At 52.6% G+C, this 15,107-nt stretch overlaps 2 protein-coding genes across 3 annotated transcripts in view; both read right to left on the bottom strand.

Annotated features, from left to right (window-relative positions):
- The window catches only part of LOC102381926 (H-2 class II histocompatibility antigen, E-S beta chain), a 603,463-nt gene that overhangs the window by 17,859 nt on the left and 570,497 nt on the right, over window positions 1-15,107 (bottom strand). The gene's annotated exons all lie outside the window — the stretch shown is intronic.
- LOC102376901 (HLA class II histocompatibility antigen, DR alpha chain) lies at window positions 10,850-14,118 on the bottom strand. Of its 2 annotated transcripts, XM_006034591.3 has the most exons (5): window positions 13,965-14,118; window positions 13,024-13,278; window positions 12,221-12,502; window positions 11,823-11,973; window positions 10,850-11,532 (listed from the first exon to the last, which is right to left on the bottom strand). In XM_006034591.3, the coding sequence occupies exons 1-5, from the start codon at window positions 14,044-14,046 to the stop codon at window positions 11,529-11,531; spliced, it is 774 nt and encodes a 257-aa protein (XP_006034653.1). In that variant the 5' UTR covers window positions 14,047-14,118; the 3' UTR covers window positions 10,850-11,528. The 2 variants fall into 2 exon arrangements, with proteins under 2 accessions (XP_006034653.1, XP_025072382.1); XM_025216597.1 differs by lacking the exon at window positions 10,850-11,532 and having other exon boundaries at window positions 11,819-11,973.

Raw genomic sequence — 15,107 nt, 5'->3', positions numbered from 1 at the left:
TGTGTGTGTGTGTATGTGTGTGCATATGTGTGTGTGTGTGTGGGGACCAGCCCCAAGGTTTATGATTGAACTCATTAGAGTGTTTCAATCCACCTAATAAACTAGAATTTTAAGGATCCCGAGTTGGACATTTGTAGCCAACAGTTACACTAGATTTGACTCTTTCCAGACAAGTTTTTCCAAGGCGTGTTACAACTCTCCTGTGATGAATGTGTTAATCGGGTGATAAATTATAAATTGCCACACATGCAAGCTATTTATTAGCAAATAAAGATATGCAAACCTGGTGATTCAGCCTCAAAGATGTCACTTGTAAAATGTTGAACATTGATGTAGCATGTCGTATGCAGCTTGTGTGGAGTGTTACTGGTGTCTGCTGTAACCCTGCCCGGATGGAGTCTGCCAGAGACTGATGATGCTGTTGAGAGCTGCTGGTGGATTGGCCCAGACTGCAGTAACTTGCAGGCAAAGCATTGAAGAGGAAGCAATTCTGAGAAAATTGGACCTTTTCTCGAACAGGGGTGGGGGTGATGCTTGTGTCCAGTGGTGCAGACTTCCCCCCTGAGCAGCAGCAGAAGCTCAGCCACTACAGGGGTTAGGAGTGCAGAGCAGTGGGGGAAGGTCTGAGCACCAGGGGAGACTGGAGCATGGGTTCCCTCTCACCAAAAAGTCGGGAGCTGGGGTGACAAAGCCAGGTACACATTGGAGTTAGGATTTAGGTTGGGTCTCCTGGCTAGTACTGTCAATGCACTGATCAGTTTAGAAACCTAGGCAAGGACTCCAGGGGGTTGAAAGATGGGGTTGGCACTGGGATCTGGCTTAAGGAGAGAAATAGGGGCTGGAGGTAAGAGTTAGTACCAAGGGTTATGCTTAGAAGCAGGACCCAGACCCAAGATTTGGGCTGCTTTCACCTTTATGAGACTCGGGTCTGTGTGCCCCCTCCAGTCAAGGCAGCCCCAGCCCTCACCCAGATCCCAGCTGGGATGGGTGAGGGAGGAATGCCTCTGTAGTCAGTGCTGAGCCCATGTCAGGGAGCTTTCTGGACTTCCATGCCAGTTGGGACCAATGGATCATGGGTCCATAGGAAAGCCAGGCTGGAAAAGGCATCCTGAGGTCACATCAAGTCCAGCCCCTTGCTCGAGGCAGGATCATCCCTGAATAAACCATCCCAGCCAAATGTCTGGCCAACCTTCTCCTGAAGACGTCCAAGGATGGAGATTCCACAGTTTCTCTAGACTTCACCACCCCCAGTCAAAAAGTTCCTCCTCGTCTCCAACTTCAATCCCCCTGCTGCAGCTTGAGGCCATTGCTCCTGGTTCTGTCCCCTACAGACAGAGAGCAATGGATGGCCTGGTCTATCTGCCAGGTGTCTCCGGTGAAAGATCTTCTCCAGACAACTCCTGCACTGAGCTGTAGCTGGACCAGAGCTTTCCAGTCCCCGGGACACCAGACTGGAGATGCCCCAGGAAGAGATGTAGGAGATCCCAGGGCCCAATCCTCCTGCAAAGACTGAGGCAGGACGAATTCGTTAGGGAATATGTGATCAGAAGGCCCCAGCATGTGACCATGCCCCAAACTGCATGGGGGCAGACCAAGCCCCCAAAATGCACACAGTGCACTCCAGGGGTCTACCAGTCTGAACTGGAGGAGATAATCCTTCCTGGCCCCAAAACCAATGATCAGGGTCACTCCGAGCATGTGACCAAGACCCTCCTTCCCGTCATCAACCAAGAGACTTCTCCACACCCGCTCAGAGCACCGACCCACCGTGTCCCATGTCCAGCCATGGCCAATCTACTGATGTTTCAAGGGGAAAAGGCTGCCCGCTAATTTGTACACCACCACAAATCTCACTCCTCTCCCTGCAGCTGGCTGGCAGGTGCCCTGCATCTCAAGAATAGACTGTAGTTCTTTCATAGCCGACCTGACAGTGGTGCAAGCTGCTGTGATGAGTGTATCCTGATGCTACCCCCAGGAGTAAAAGGAGGGGATGAATGAGCAGTGGGGTTACATGTCACAGACTCCCAAGGCCAAGAGAACTGTAACAACACCCAGCCCCCAAACAGCAGCGTTTCTCCCAGAAACTGCAGTAGAGCAGGCCTTTGAGGGGCACACACAATGTCATGATAAAGCTTTCACACCACAATAGAAAATTCACAAGCACAAGGCAAGAAAGGACCTCCTGAAGTCCTCTCCCATTGACTTCAGGGCATAGGAAATACATGGTTTCTGCTGCGTAAACTCAGGCTGAAATTGGATATGCACAAGTCTAAAAAGACTGCAAGCCACAGTGAGTCCACCCCACCCTGGTAATGCTGTTCCAATTATTAATCACTTGCTGCTAGAAAAGTTGGTCTGATGTCAATACTTACCTTATACACTGCAATTTCTAGCTGGTGGCTCTGTTTATGCCTGTGTGAACAAGGGCAAAAGGCCTCCCCTTTGCTACTTGTGAGTGGCTGCACCCCGGGATAGAAGCCCTTCCCCTCAAGTTAAGGAGACTGAGCTCTTGACACCCCCGCGTTGTGACATTGGTTTTCCATTTGATGACTGACGTCCAGAATAGCTGCAGAGCGAGATTTCAGGACACTGAATTATGGACACATGTGGGGAATCGGGTGGGGAGTAGGCAAGGGAAGTAGCCTTCTCCCCCCAAAAACCCTTTCACACCATGATCAGGCCAAAGGGTTAGAAGCACAGCATGCTGGGTGGGGGAGCTGGCCATGGGCACGGGGTGGGACTTCCAGTCACTGTCCCCAGTCACATTTGTTTTATGGGTAGGAAGAGTAACTTTACAGTTACAGGGTGCATCTACATGAGATGTTTTGCTGCACATTAGCCTAATCTAATGTGCAGTACAGTAAAGCATCACCATCTACGTGTGTGCAGCAATTACTGCACAGTACATTAATTCCTCATTTTCTAGTATTAGTAGATATAGGTAGTAGAAACCAGTGCGTTAAACTGATGTGCTGAACCACACGAGTTCCAGGGGATGGGTAGGGGGCTGGGAACATCAGCAGGCAGAGCAGTGCAGAAGCTCTGGACTGAACAACTCCCATCAGGAGCAAATTTGCTCCCAACACAAGCACACGTTCAGATACATGTCCTGGGACAGTTTAATGCCCTGAATTTTCTGTGCAGAAAATTCAGGTGCATAATTGCATGTGTAAACACACCCACAGGGAAGCTTTCTCTGTATCCTAGGGGCATAAACACATGCAACGACTGTATCGGCGTCAAATGCCAGCAAAACAAGCAGTTATGATGTAACTGTTGTTACCTGTGCAGGATTCGGGGGATGTAAGCATGTATTATAACATAGTTGCAATGTTAACCCCCATTTCATGCAGGTTTCAAGTTCACCAGTTTGGCTGTGCTTGCTTCAGCACAGGATCTTGTGTGACCTTGTCACAGCAGATACACACTCCAGAGCAGCCATTCCTGTTCTCTGATTAAATATCCCTTTCCCCCATCAACTAAGCTAGAGTCGGAACCAGATTCAAGTCAGCCTTCTGCACAATGCAGGTATTTAGACATCAACTGAGAAGTGTCAGGAAGCAGGGAAGCAAAAACTACATCTGCTGGGAACTGATGGCTAGATGTTTCCCTGGGCTTCCTTGAGCATATTATAACAATCTTTGCTGCAGCAGGGTGGTGGCCACCACGGTTTCCCTGCTTTCTCTGGGGCAGGGGCAGATGTGACATCTTGCATTGTGTCAGTAGTTTTGCCAAGAGGTTGGACAATGGATTTGTCTGGGATGGTTTGGACAGGGATGATCCTGTCTCAGGCAGGGGGCTGGACTAGCTGACCTCTGGAGGTCCTCTCCAGCCCTACTTCTCTCTGATTGCACAATGAGAAAGTCTGTATGAAGGATTCAAGAACCCAGCTTAGTTAAGCTGGAGCATTGCTAGCAAATCGAGGGCAGTAATTATTCCCCTCTGTTCTGCAGTGCTGAGGCCACATCTGGAGTCCTGTGTCCAGTTTGGGGCCCCGCACTATGGAAAGGATGTGGGCAAGTTGAAGAGAATCCAGTGGAGGGCAACAAAAATGGTTCAGGGGTGGAGCACATGACTTGTGAGGAGAGGCTGAGGGAACAGGGCTTATTTAGTCTACAGAAGAGAAGACTGAGAGGGAATTTGATAGCAGCTTTTAACTTCCTGAAGGTAGGGTCCAAAGCGGATGGAGCTGGACTGTTCACAGTGATGACGGAGGACAGAACAAGGAGTAGTGATGGTCTCAAGTTGCAGTAACAGAGGTTTAGGTTGGATATTAGGAAGAAAACTTCCTTAGAAGGAAGGTGGTGAAGCACCGGAGCAGGTTACCCAGAGAGGTGCTGGAATCTCCATTCTTGGAGGTTTTCAAGGCCTGGCTTGACCAAGCCCTGGCTGGGATGACCTAGTTAGGGCTAGTCCCACTTGGAGTACCAGGTTGGACTATATGTGACTTCCTGAGATCCCTTCCCACCCTCATTTTCAAGCACTAATTGGTACAGAATCATAGAGAGACCACTGCCAGTGACCCAGGCTTAAAAATCAGTGCATTACCAACCCAGAGTGGCCTACGGGAGTAGCCGGATCAGCAACTGGAAAGACCCTATGTCTCAGTGGATACATATTTATAACCTCTTCCTTACAACCTCTGAATATATGGAATGAGAATACAAGTGCCATACTGAGGCAGACCGATGGTTCGTCTAGCCCAGCGTCCCATCTCCAATAGTGACAGAAGTGGATGCTATAGAGGGAGAGCATTGAACCAGATCTCTCTAGAGTGATTTATCCCCCTGTTCAATACCCTCCCTGAGATCCACCATTTACTGGGGTAGAGATCCCAAAGGAAACATCTCCAACCACTCCGTCCAATAGCCATGAATAGATTGAACATCCACAAATTTATCCAGTCCCTTGGTGGCCCTGACTCTGCTCCTGCCTCTCCCACCTCCTGTAGCAATGAATTCCAAACGTTAAGCGTGTTATGTAAAAAAGTATGCAAGGAAGGAATCTTCCTTCCATAGTCTTGTACACCATTTTTCCATCTCATCGAGATAAACATGCTAGAAATTCAGTCAGCATAAAGTCAATTGTTTACTCACCCATCCCTGGTACAGAGCACATGTTTTTTGAACATTGATAGCACCTGCCATATTGTCCTATCTTTCTGGAACATTTCTACAATTAGCATAAAGGCATGTTCAAACTTTAACGCCAAGTGGGGGTAAAGGTGCTGGGATTAGGATCCAACATTATACAGTTTTACTGATAGGTAGGGGATCACATGATGGATGCCAAATGCTTGATGTTATTGTTTATCAACTGTTGCACTGTAGTATGCCGTGTGCTGTGTTCACTTCCAGGTTCTGGTTCCTTCTCAAAACTATGAAGATATCAGCCCTGGTTTCTTAGACTCAAAGCCCCCCCTGCAGAAAATGCCAGTTCTGAGCTTTCACTCATGTTTTGACTACAGAAAAAAAAATAGAGCAATTCTTCTATTGCAAAGAGCTCAGCAAGACCACAACAGGGAAGGATGTTTATGACCCTCTGGATTCCTATTGGAAATCTCTGGGTTTATCTTGCAAACCATGTCAGCTCACCTAAGGGCACTACAACTGTGTGGCCCCCTGCAGCACCATGGTTAAGAATCACTGGGTTATGTGCTCTTTCCTGAGGTCATCCTGCCCCCAACCACTGTGGAGGAAACAAGTTATAACCAAATGTGCTTCTTGGACCCTTGAGTACAACTCTCCAGAATACACAAGCCAAGAAGCTCGTCCTCAAGCATCAAGATGGGCCATTTAGTTGTGAGTTATAGGACACTGGAAGTGGGTCACTCTCTCAGGTTGCTTCTCTAGGTCAGTCAGCTCTGTATTCAGGGTTTCCAGCCAGTTTTTATTTGTATTTTTTTTATGTGGGACAACCTCATCCCCACAGCAAAGACTAAACAACCAACCAACCCCAAACCTACCATCTTCCAGGCTTTGAAGAGGACAACCCACACTCTATGTTCCTACCTTGGTGCTACAGCAGCAGTTCCCAAACTTGAAGTCATGACCACATTTGGGGTCACAATGATAAAAAGCAGTCACAAAGACACTCGACAGTGTTGTTCAATTATACAGGGATCCGGATTTTCCTTTCATTGCAGAAAAACACAGATTTTCTGCTTTAAAGGAGAAAAAAGCAGGAAACGGTGCAGGAAAATAGCAGTGTGGCTGGGGGAATGTGGGGCAGTGTGGGCATCATGCTGAGGGAAAGGTTGGGAAACACTGCTGCAGCCTCACCTATCCCTTGCCCTTTGGCTCTTGGATCTTTGAACCCTCTTTGTAGCTCCGCTCATGTCCTAGTCATCAGTTGCAGCTGGCATCCAGCCTCCCAGCCCGGCAGATGGTTACTGCTAACCACCTGGTGCTGGGGGGCTGAGCACCTCTCTGTGGACACCCTCCATGCTCTGAGGCAACTCCAAGTTCAAAATTACACCCAGAGTCCTGGGGTTTGGTGCAGGATGGATCAGACTGAGACACCCACCCTCTTCTACCTCACACTTCAGGGACTGTGCATGTCCCTGCTGGTCAGAAACAGCTAGCACCTCTATCCCACCAGGGAGTCCCTCTGCATGAACTGCAGTGCCCTGGTTGTGCAGGTCCGTGACAGGCAAGAGCCTGAGCTCAGAAACTGAAAGCAGCTCAAAGAGGAACACGGCTCCGGTCCCAACTAGCAGCACGGAGGTGGGGCTCACCGAGCTCCTGGCTGCACACATACCACCTCCTTGGCGCCCGTGCTTCCCAGCTCTGCTCCAGCCCAGCCCGCAGAATCGGGCCGACCCCTGACCCGTGGCACCTCTGGCCCCAGGCCAGCCCCAGCCAGGATCCCTGCCACACTGTGTGGTGCTAGACAAGAAGCTGCCTTGAGGAGTGTGATGGGGCAGGGCAGCAGGCGCTACAGCTGCAGGGAAGTGGTGACGGCTGCTTGTGAAAGAGGACAGCTCAGGAAACCAAACTGACCTAGCTCAACGAGGTGGCTAATTAGGGCTGAAGCAACCATAGCCAATGAGCAAGACAACTGAGTATCACTCCCTGCTCCCTTCTCCCATACCTCCTCACTGCCCAAAGGACTTGGCCTGATGCTCCCCAGCTTGGGCATTAGCTTAAAAAGTCCTTACCAAAAACACCCATAGATCTTTGAGCTCCAGGTCTCCTTTCCAGGATGCCCTGAAGCAGAAGCAGTGTCCCCCCCACATCTGTGACCTTCCCAGAGCCTCAACTTACTAGCCCTTGACCAACACAGTGCCCCTCCAGCCAACCGGAGCCTTTCCTGGCCCTCCATTTTATCTGCAACCCTAACAAGGCTTGCATCCTGATTGGCTGGTTGCTTCATTAACCATTTCCTCACCCGTCCCAAGCAAGTTCATTGAGTTATAAAGAAGTAGGGCTGGAAGAGACCTCCAGAGGTCATCTAGTCCAGCGTTTCTCAATCCGTGGGTCATGACTCAAAAGTGGGTTGCAAGTATATATGAACGGGTCACAAAAAAACTGTAAAGATAGATTCTCCTTTAAAGGATAAAAACGTGGGAAACAGTGACATTTCCCATGCGGGCTGGCATAGTTCCAGCCTTGAGGGGCTGTTTAGGGCCCCTCATGCCCCCCCCTCCACACACACACACACACCCTGCCCCACATGCCCACCCCTACCGCACATGTGGGGGCTAAGGTCTGGGAACAAGGGGCAGCGGGTCAGGAGTGAGGGGCACTGCGTTGAGACTGGCCATTGATGTTTTTTAAATAATTCCTGGTACAAAAAAGATTGAGAAGCACTGATTTAGTTCAGCCCCCTGCCTGAGGCAGGATCATCCCTATCCAAACCATCCCATGCAACCAGAATCTAAACTCTATACTGACTACCCTCAACCCTGGCACCATGGACCTTATTTCAGGTGCCAACCAAACAGGTGGCAGCAGCCATTGAAAGGGACCAGCTCAGTCATGTGTTTAATACACCCTGATTTACAATCCCTCCTCCCTTCTTCATGACACCCAGACCAATAAGGGGTTTAAAGAAGAGCTTGCGCCCACGCACCCCCCATTCATTCCCCAAGGGATCCTTTGCCACCTGTAAACACTGCCTGTAGTTGAATGGGGGTCCCTTAGGCAGAGGGAAAGGCCAGGTACCCTGGTGCTAGGGATTGTGCACTGTGGGGCATCATCTCCAGGGGAAGGGTTCAAAACCCAGTGTTGGGAGAATCACCGAGCTGGGAATTTCCCCATTCTTGGTTGTTGGGGCCAGGCAGGATTTGCTGACCTGGCCCAGCAGCAATGTTTGGCTTCATTTCCCTTGGCGTCTGTGGGATGGGGCCACTTCCCACTTTGCAAATGCAGTGCATCAGGGCTTGCTCCCAGCGCCAGAGCTGAGCTGATGTGTGGGTTTCTCCAGGGCTTGGTTCCTCGCACGCACTCCCAGAAACCCGGGGGGGAGGGGGAAGGGAAACTGGAGCTGAATCGGTTCCAGGGACTTTCCCCATCTCAGCACTGCACCAATCACAGAGACCAGAGCAGCTGTGTCAACGGTTACCAGGTAAAGCTGCTGCTGGGAAAGCTAAAGCTGGACTCTGTCTGAATTCTTCATGCTGCATCCCCTGCTCTTGGTCTCACAGAGCTGGAGAACAACCCTCATCCTGCTGGAGAGATACTAGCTTCCCCACCCCACACCGGAGTGAGCCATGGCTCTCTATCCCCTGGGCATTGCATTCAGGTACCTCCCTTAACCCCTGCCACCCTGACATGCACCACGGGAACACTTACGGACTTGTACCATCCCACAACCCACCTGGACCCTCCCTGAACCCCAGGTTCCACCCCTATCCCAGGAGCTCTCTCAGTCCCACTTTCCAGGACCTCCTGAACCCCCAGACCCCACTCCAGGTGCTTGCTGGATCCCACATCCCAGGTGGTCCCCCTGGATCCCACATCCCAGGTGGTCCCCCTGGATTCTACACCTTACCCTGGGGTCTCTGCACTTCCAGTCTTGTTTCCTTCCTGAGTCACACTTTCCAGAGACCAGTCTAGAGACCCCTGAGCTCTGGCTTCTGCCAGGAGCAGTGTCCCCATGCCATGCACAGCAGTGACACCCCCAGTCCTGCTCCTTCTCTAGGATTCCCAGCTCAGACCCCGCAACATGGCTCCCACACCCTCAGCACCATGCCACCCTGGGAACTCATGTTCATTTGGCTTCCAGGCTGCCCTTGAAGCCATGCTTATAACACCTGGTGCTCATGAGGAGTTCCCCATCCTGCATGACCCATGCTCTGCCTTCCTGGAGAGTGCTTCGGTTGGTGTGAAGGATCCAATACCACATATCACCAGGTATAACTGGCTTTTCCCCATCATGAGCTGTTTGAGCTCAAGGCCCATGTTGGCCCAAGCATGAAAATGGCCAGAAGCAGCTGCAAGGTGGATGGTAGAAGCAAGTTTGGACACATCAGAGCTGGGAGGCCTCTGAGCAGTCTCTGAGTTGGAGCAGTGAGGTTCAGAGGGCATAAGGGGCCTGTATAACATGGGGCTTAAAAGAGCAGAGGATGGGGTTCACCAGCCCACAAGGCCTCGTCCCGTTCCACATTCTCCGCTGCACATGCAGATGTCACCGGCCAGTGCCTCTGCCTTCTCCCATATTATAGCACATGATAAACAACTCTGGACTCTATGGGACCCCGCTATAGACACCCACAACACAGCAGAGCTGTCACCCCGTCTAGCTACTGTTTGGCTTCATAACCTCATGGGTGCTCCACAGTCTTCCCATGGGGCACTGGGATGTCTTCCATAAAAAACAGCTGTAGGGAGTTGATCCAAGAATCACAGCTACCCCTAGGGACTTGGTTAGACACTGCAGTCACTGGGTGTGTGTACACACATACTAAGAAGACTTAAAATAAGGCAACTTAGCTAAGGCGACTTAAGATAAGCTGGAGCATACACACATAGAGCTCCTTGACATGGTGGTAGCCATCTTGTGAGCTAAGTTATCCTAACTAATGTGACTTAAGATACTGCACCTTGGAGGTGTATTATTTTATGCCATATTTAAGTTGACTCTGCTCAACATAAGCATGTATGGTCTGACAGTTAAGTCAACTTTAAAAAGTTAAGACAACTTAACTGTTAGAAAGTTAGTATGTGTGTGCACCCCCTGGGATTCCAGATTGGGCCAGTCTGGGACTGGGCTTGGAGGTATCTCACTTGCCCCGGTAATACATTGCGGGCCACACTATGAGGCAGGGGAATGTTATCTAGGGAAGTGGTGGATGTTTCTTCCTTAAAGCTGCAGTAAACACACCCAAAAATGGAAGTGAAACCCCTGGGCTCAAGCCATTGGACCCTCCTCCCCTCCCACAGCTGGGATAGCGAGCTCTGGCTCCCATAACCCTCCCAAAACCTGCTAGACCCTACTTTCTTTGCAGAATTAGGCTAGAAACCAAGAGTCCTGGCTTCTCACCTCCCTGTTGTGACCCATTAGACCCCTTTCCCATCACACAGCTGGGAGATAACCAAGGCATCCTTCTCCCCTCCATTCCCTCTAGACCAACCTGGACAAGACTGGATGGAAACTGGACAGGCACCTAGCTGGGGTCGTCTGACCCCAGCACTCTTTCCTACCCAGGTCAAGAGGTTGGACTCAGTGATCTACTGAGGTCCCTTCTGACCCAAACATCTATGAATCTATGAATCTATGAACCTGCACCCCCAAAATCCCAACCAAGCCCCTCATCACCGGGATGGAGGCTGTTCTGTTTCAAGAAAACACCCTGAAGAGCTTAGTAAAATGGACCAGGTTGTAATGACACTCAGACACTCAGCAATGTCCCCCAAATCTATTTTATTGCTGTTCAGAAAAGCTGCAGATTGAGATTCCAGCACGCAGGATTCTGGACAAACCCAGGGCACAAGTTTGAGGGGTTGCACAGGCAAGGAGACCCCCACCACACACACACACAAATATATGCAGATGCCCCCACCCTGCCATCTGTACCTGGGCTCCAGAGCAGAGACGGGCAGCTGGGGCTGCTGCCCTGTTCCCTCCCCTTTGACCTTAAATGAGTGGATTTACCCAAAAGCAACTTCAGTGGATTCATTTGGGCATGATTGACTCACAGAAGGGCTGAGGTGCCAGGCGCAATCCAGCACCCACCAGAGTCAAGAGACTTTTACCCAGGACTTTACTAGACAGTGGATATAACCCCACAGCCCCACATAGACCAGCTGCCATTGGTCCCAACCAGCCCTTAAGTGAGAACCTCCTTTTCCCATTCCCAGGGGTCAGCAGCCATCCCCAGCCCCAGTGTGAGGAAGCAGTAGAAGACAGTCCATGATCAACGTGTCACAGTCACGGAGTGAGGGGGGACTCCCACCTGGGTCCAGTGGCTGAGAGTCAATGGTAGCAGAGTGGGGACACTGGGGTGGCAGGTTTGGGAGGACAGTGCAAGCAGTTCTTGCAAAGGCATGTGGGGAGGACTCAGGGGTGCTTAGTTCTTCCTCTTCTTACCTAAAAGGCAAAAGGTTGTCAGTCACCAGGAGCCATGGGCCCAGAATCTGGGCCTGTCAGGGATCATGGCCCTTCCCTGGCAGTAGAAAAGAGTCTTGGGGGCTGCTGGACCCCATTAGGAATATCCCAATGTAGCAGAGCTGCCACCCTTTATTGGCTGGGGGATAGGTCATGTAGCTAGCGAGGATGGACAGGTTGCGTAGTTAGCAGTAGAGGGAGTCTCCCCTGTGGGTGCTGGATCAGCCCAAGATGGCTTGGCACAGACTGGAAAACAAGCAACAGCTACTCACAATGGGCCCCGTGGGTTACGGGCCTCGTTCATCTTCATGCCCTTCATGATAAGGACAGTGCCTGCGATGATGCCGATAATGCCCACAGCCAAGCCCAGGGCACACACCACAGTCTCTGTGGTCTCAGGAATGGGGGTGGGCACTTGGGCTTCTGCAGAGGGAGAGACGAGGGACAAAGTGAGGCCATGAGACAGGGAGAGACCCCAGGAGTCCGGGTTCCCAGCTCTCCTGCTCTACAGCCCACCTGGTGTCAAGCGAACTCAAGTCCTGGCTCCCAGGCCCACCTGCTGTATGTCACTAGGCCCAAGACTTCTCCCAGTGCCAGGGGAGAACCCAGGAGTCCTGGCTTCCCAGCCCTGTGCCCATCCAGGACCCATGGGTGTGCCCCCCAGCCTTACCCCAGTGCTTCAGGAAGGGCTTGGCCAGCCCCCAGTGCTCCACCCGGCAGTCATAGTAGTCATCAGTGGTGGGAATGAAGGGCAGGTAGGTGAACTTGCGGAAAGCGTTGTCCTGGCGGGGGGAGAAGTCAGGCTGAAAGACGCCATCCATCATCTCTTTCCCGTTCTTCAGCCAGGTGATGTTAAGCACAGGCGGTGAGAACTTGTCCACGAAGCAGATGAGGATGTTGGGCTCGCCCAGCTCCACAGGGTTCTCGGAAAACACTTTCACTTCTGGGGCCACTGGGAAGGGAGGCCAAGGACAGGCCATTAGTGCTGTCCAGACTCCACCCGCATGGCTGCCTGCCCTCGGCCTGCAAGGGGGCACTGGACCACGTTAGAGGGGCAAGGCCCCTAGTCGCTCCATCCTGGGGTCATCGTAGCCCAGTGTGGGCCAAACTTTCTGGCAGGTGTGCCATAAATTAGTCAAACACCCTCCCTACATGCCACTCTCATCCCTTTCCCCTGTCCAATCTGCTGCTCTGTTTTGTGCTCCATGCCCCGTGTTCCCACCCCTATCTGCTGCTCTGCTTTATGCTTCCTGCCCTGTCTGCTGCTGTGATGCCTGTCCCCTCCCAAGTCTGCCAGGTGCCACACACACAGGCTGCCCATGCCACAGGCTGACCACCCCTGTTGTAGCCATAACCTCTTGGGAGGAAAGACCCTGTGCCCTCTGCTACCCAGCTCTGTAGTGTAACCCGGGTCAGAGCTTGGTGCTGACAGCTCATCATGAGTAGAGGGCAGAGAACATCCTGTGGGCTTACCGATCTGGGACCGTGTGCGGTTGGACCTCTCAATCATGATCTCCATGTTCTTCTTGAGCACAGCAATGTTGCCCAAGGCACCCTGTGCCTCAAAGCTGGTGAACTTGCCAAAGTCGGGCAGGCGCCAGATTGTTTCCTTCTTTTCCAGGTCCACATGGAAGATCTCATCGTTGTCAAACTCGAACATGAACTCACCAGACTCCGTGGATGGATGTGTCCGCTGGTAATAGGCCACCTGGGACAGCACGTGATCCACTGTGGAGAGACAGGGGTGCGCACCCACTCATCATACGGCAGGATCACCCACATTGCCCCTACCCAATTGTTCAGGGCTTGTGTCCTTCCCCAGTATCTCCCCACCCCACGTGCTCCTGTGGGTGTTACAACTGCATTAGGACACAGTGAGGAAAGGCAGAAGGACCTCCGTGAGGCACAGCACCACCCCGCCACCACAGAGGTGCAGAGGGGTCAGTAGGGCCTCAGACGAGGGGGGGCCACAGGGAAAAGGAGTGGGGGTTGAGACCAGGGGCTGTTTGTCCCTGCACCAAGGACACTTCCTCCTCAGCCGGGTGTAGCACCGGGGCACCCTTTTGGGAAATGCTTCCTTTCCGTAGGTGCTCTGTGAATGGGGGTCCCCCACAAAGCTTCCAGCTCCCCAGTGCCATCCAGGGAGGGGCTCTTCCTTCCTGCAGAGATGCTGCTTCACAGCAGAACCACGGCTCCTTCCTCACCCCCAGCGCCCCGCAGTCACAGCCCCTTCCTGATCATCCCCGGCTCACTCCATGCCAGCCCCAATGCCCCCTCGCCTGGTCCCATCAGGGCTTCCTCCTGCCTCTAGAGGGTTGTGCCCGGGGCCATGTGGGGAATTAGGGTGCCTTCCTTTCCTTTCCTTCCTATTATCACCTCCTTCCTATGTGTCTTAGACCCCACTCTGCACCTACCTTTGACTGCCCCAGTGCCCTGCAGAGCCAGCATGGTGATCAGAGCCAGCTGAGCCTGAGGAAAGACCTGTCCTCCAGCCATCTCCTCTCTCGGGGGCGCTCGCACTGGGCTCGGGGTACAGGAGCAATAGAGAGAACAGGTTGCGGGGGCACATTTAAGAGTCCCAGGAGCAGACAGCAGAGGGCAGGGCAGGGCCTCAGCTAATGGGAGAAATCCCCAGTGGTGACGAGGCTGTTGCTAGGAAGAGCAGCAGCACAGGGCAACACTGAATGGAGATAGATAAATTCCCACCAGATACAGGCTACCACAGACAAGGCTTGGGGGAGCTTCTGAGGAGACTGGATATGGATCCTCTGGTCTGCAGGGGAGAGCAGCTCCCATGTAGCTCTGGGAGGAATAGCCCAGCTGCCTCAGGGGAGGAGAACTGGGCTTGGGACCTTTTTCCAGGAGCCCCAGTCTGGTCCCAGTGACCAAACCCCTCCTGCACCCCTCTTGGGTCCCCTGTGCACAGAGTGGGGTGTTGCCCCCATTATACCCTGTTCTCCCCACGCACAACACAGATGCACCCCCTCCATCTGCAGGGCTGGGGGATCACCCTGCTCCACCAAGGTGGGCTGAGGGGTAGAGGGACAAAGGGCGGTGGGCTGACTGCCCAGACACCGGCCTGGGACTCTGGTGCCAGGGGGCAGGTCCCAGCTGTGCCCCGCAAGCCCTTGGGAGGGTCCTGAATGTCTGTGGGCTTCGACTCCCACCTGAAGCTGGAGAGAACAGGCCTGCCCCAGTGCAGGGGGTGTGAAGGGAAGTGCAGGGGGGTAAGGAGGACACAGGGGCTCTGAGACCATCCAAGACCTTTACCAAGAGCAGTAAGTGATCTTCTAGTGATGGCCCCATGGACATGGAGATCCCCTCTCGAACACAGTCCCTGAAGAGCAGGGCTGGGACCCTCCATGGGGCCTTGGGGGAGCTCCAAGCTTCAGCCTGTGGGACCAGCCACAAGCCCCGCCCAGTACTAGATTCACATGCACAAGAGATCCCCCAACACCTCCACATGACAGCCCATCTGCCCCAGCAGGGAGGCATTGGGGTATCAGTCCCAGGACAAGTACCAGGGCATCACACACATCTTGCTGTGTGCCTTGCGC

This window comes from Alligator sinensis, unplaced genomic scaffold (assembly GCF_000455745.1).
Source record: "Alligator sinensis unplaced genomic scaffold, ASM45574v1 scaffold1303_1, whole genome shotgun sequence".
Lineage (NCBI taxonomy): Eukaryota > Metazoa > Chordata > Crocodylia > Alligatoridae > Alligator > Alligator sinensis.
Note: the sequence above shows the minus strand (reverse complement) of the source record. Positions and strands in the feature narration are given on the sequence as shown.

Excerpts from the sequence above, each read along its gene's own strand:
- LOC102376901 (XM_006034591.3), bottom strand. The coding sequence starts at position 14,046 with ATGGCTGGAGGACAGGTCTTTCCTCAGGCTCAGCTGGCTCTGATCACC. Across the intron at positions 12,503-13,023 it reads CCGCACACGGTCCCAGATCG|TGGCCCCAGAAGTGAAAGTG; the intron begins GTAAGCCCACAG and ends CTCCCTTCCCAG. Across the intron at positions 11,974-12,220 it reads GCCCTTCCTGAAGCACTGGG|AAGCCCAAGTGCCCACCCCC; the intron begins GTAAGGCTGGGG and ends CTCCCTCTGCAG.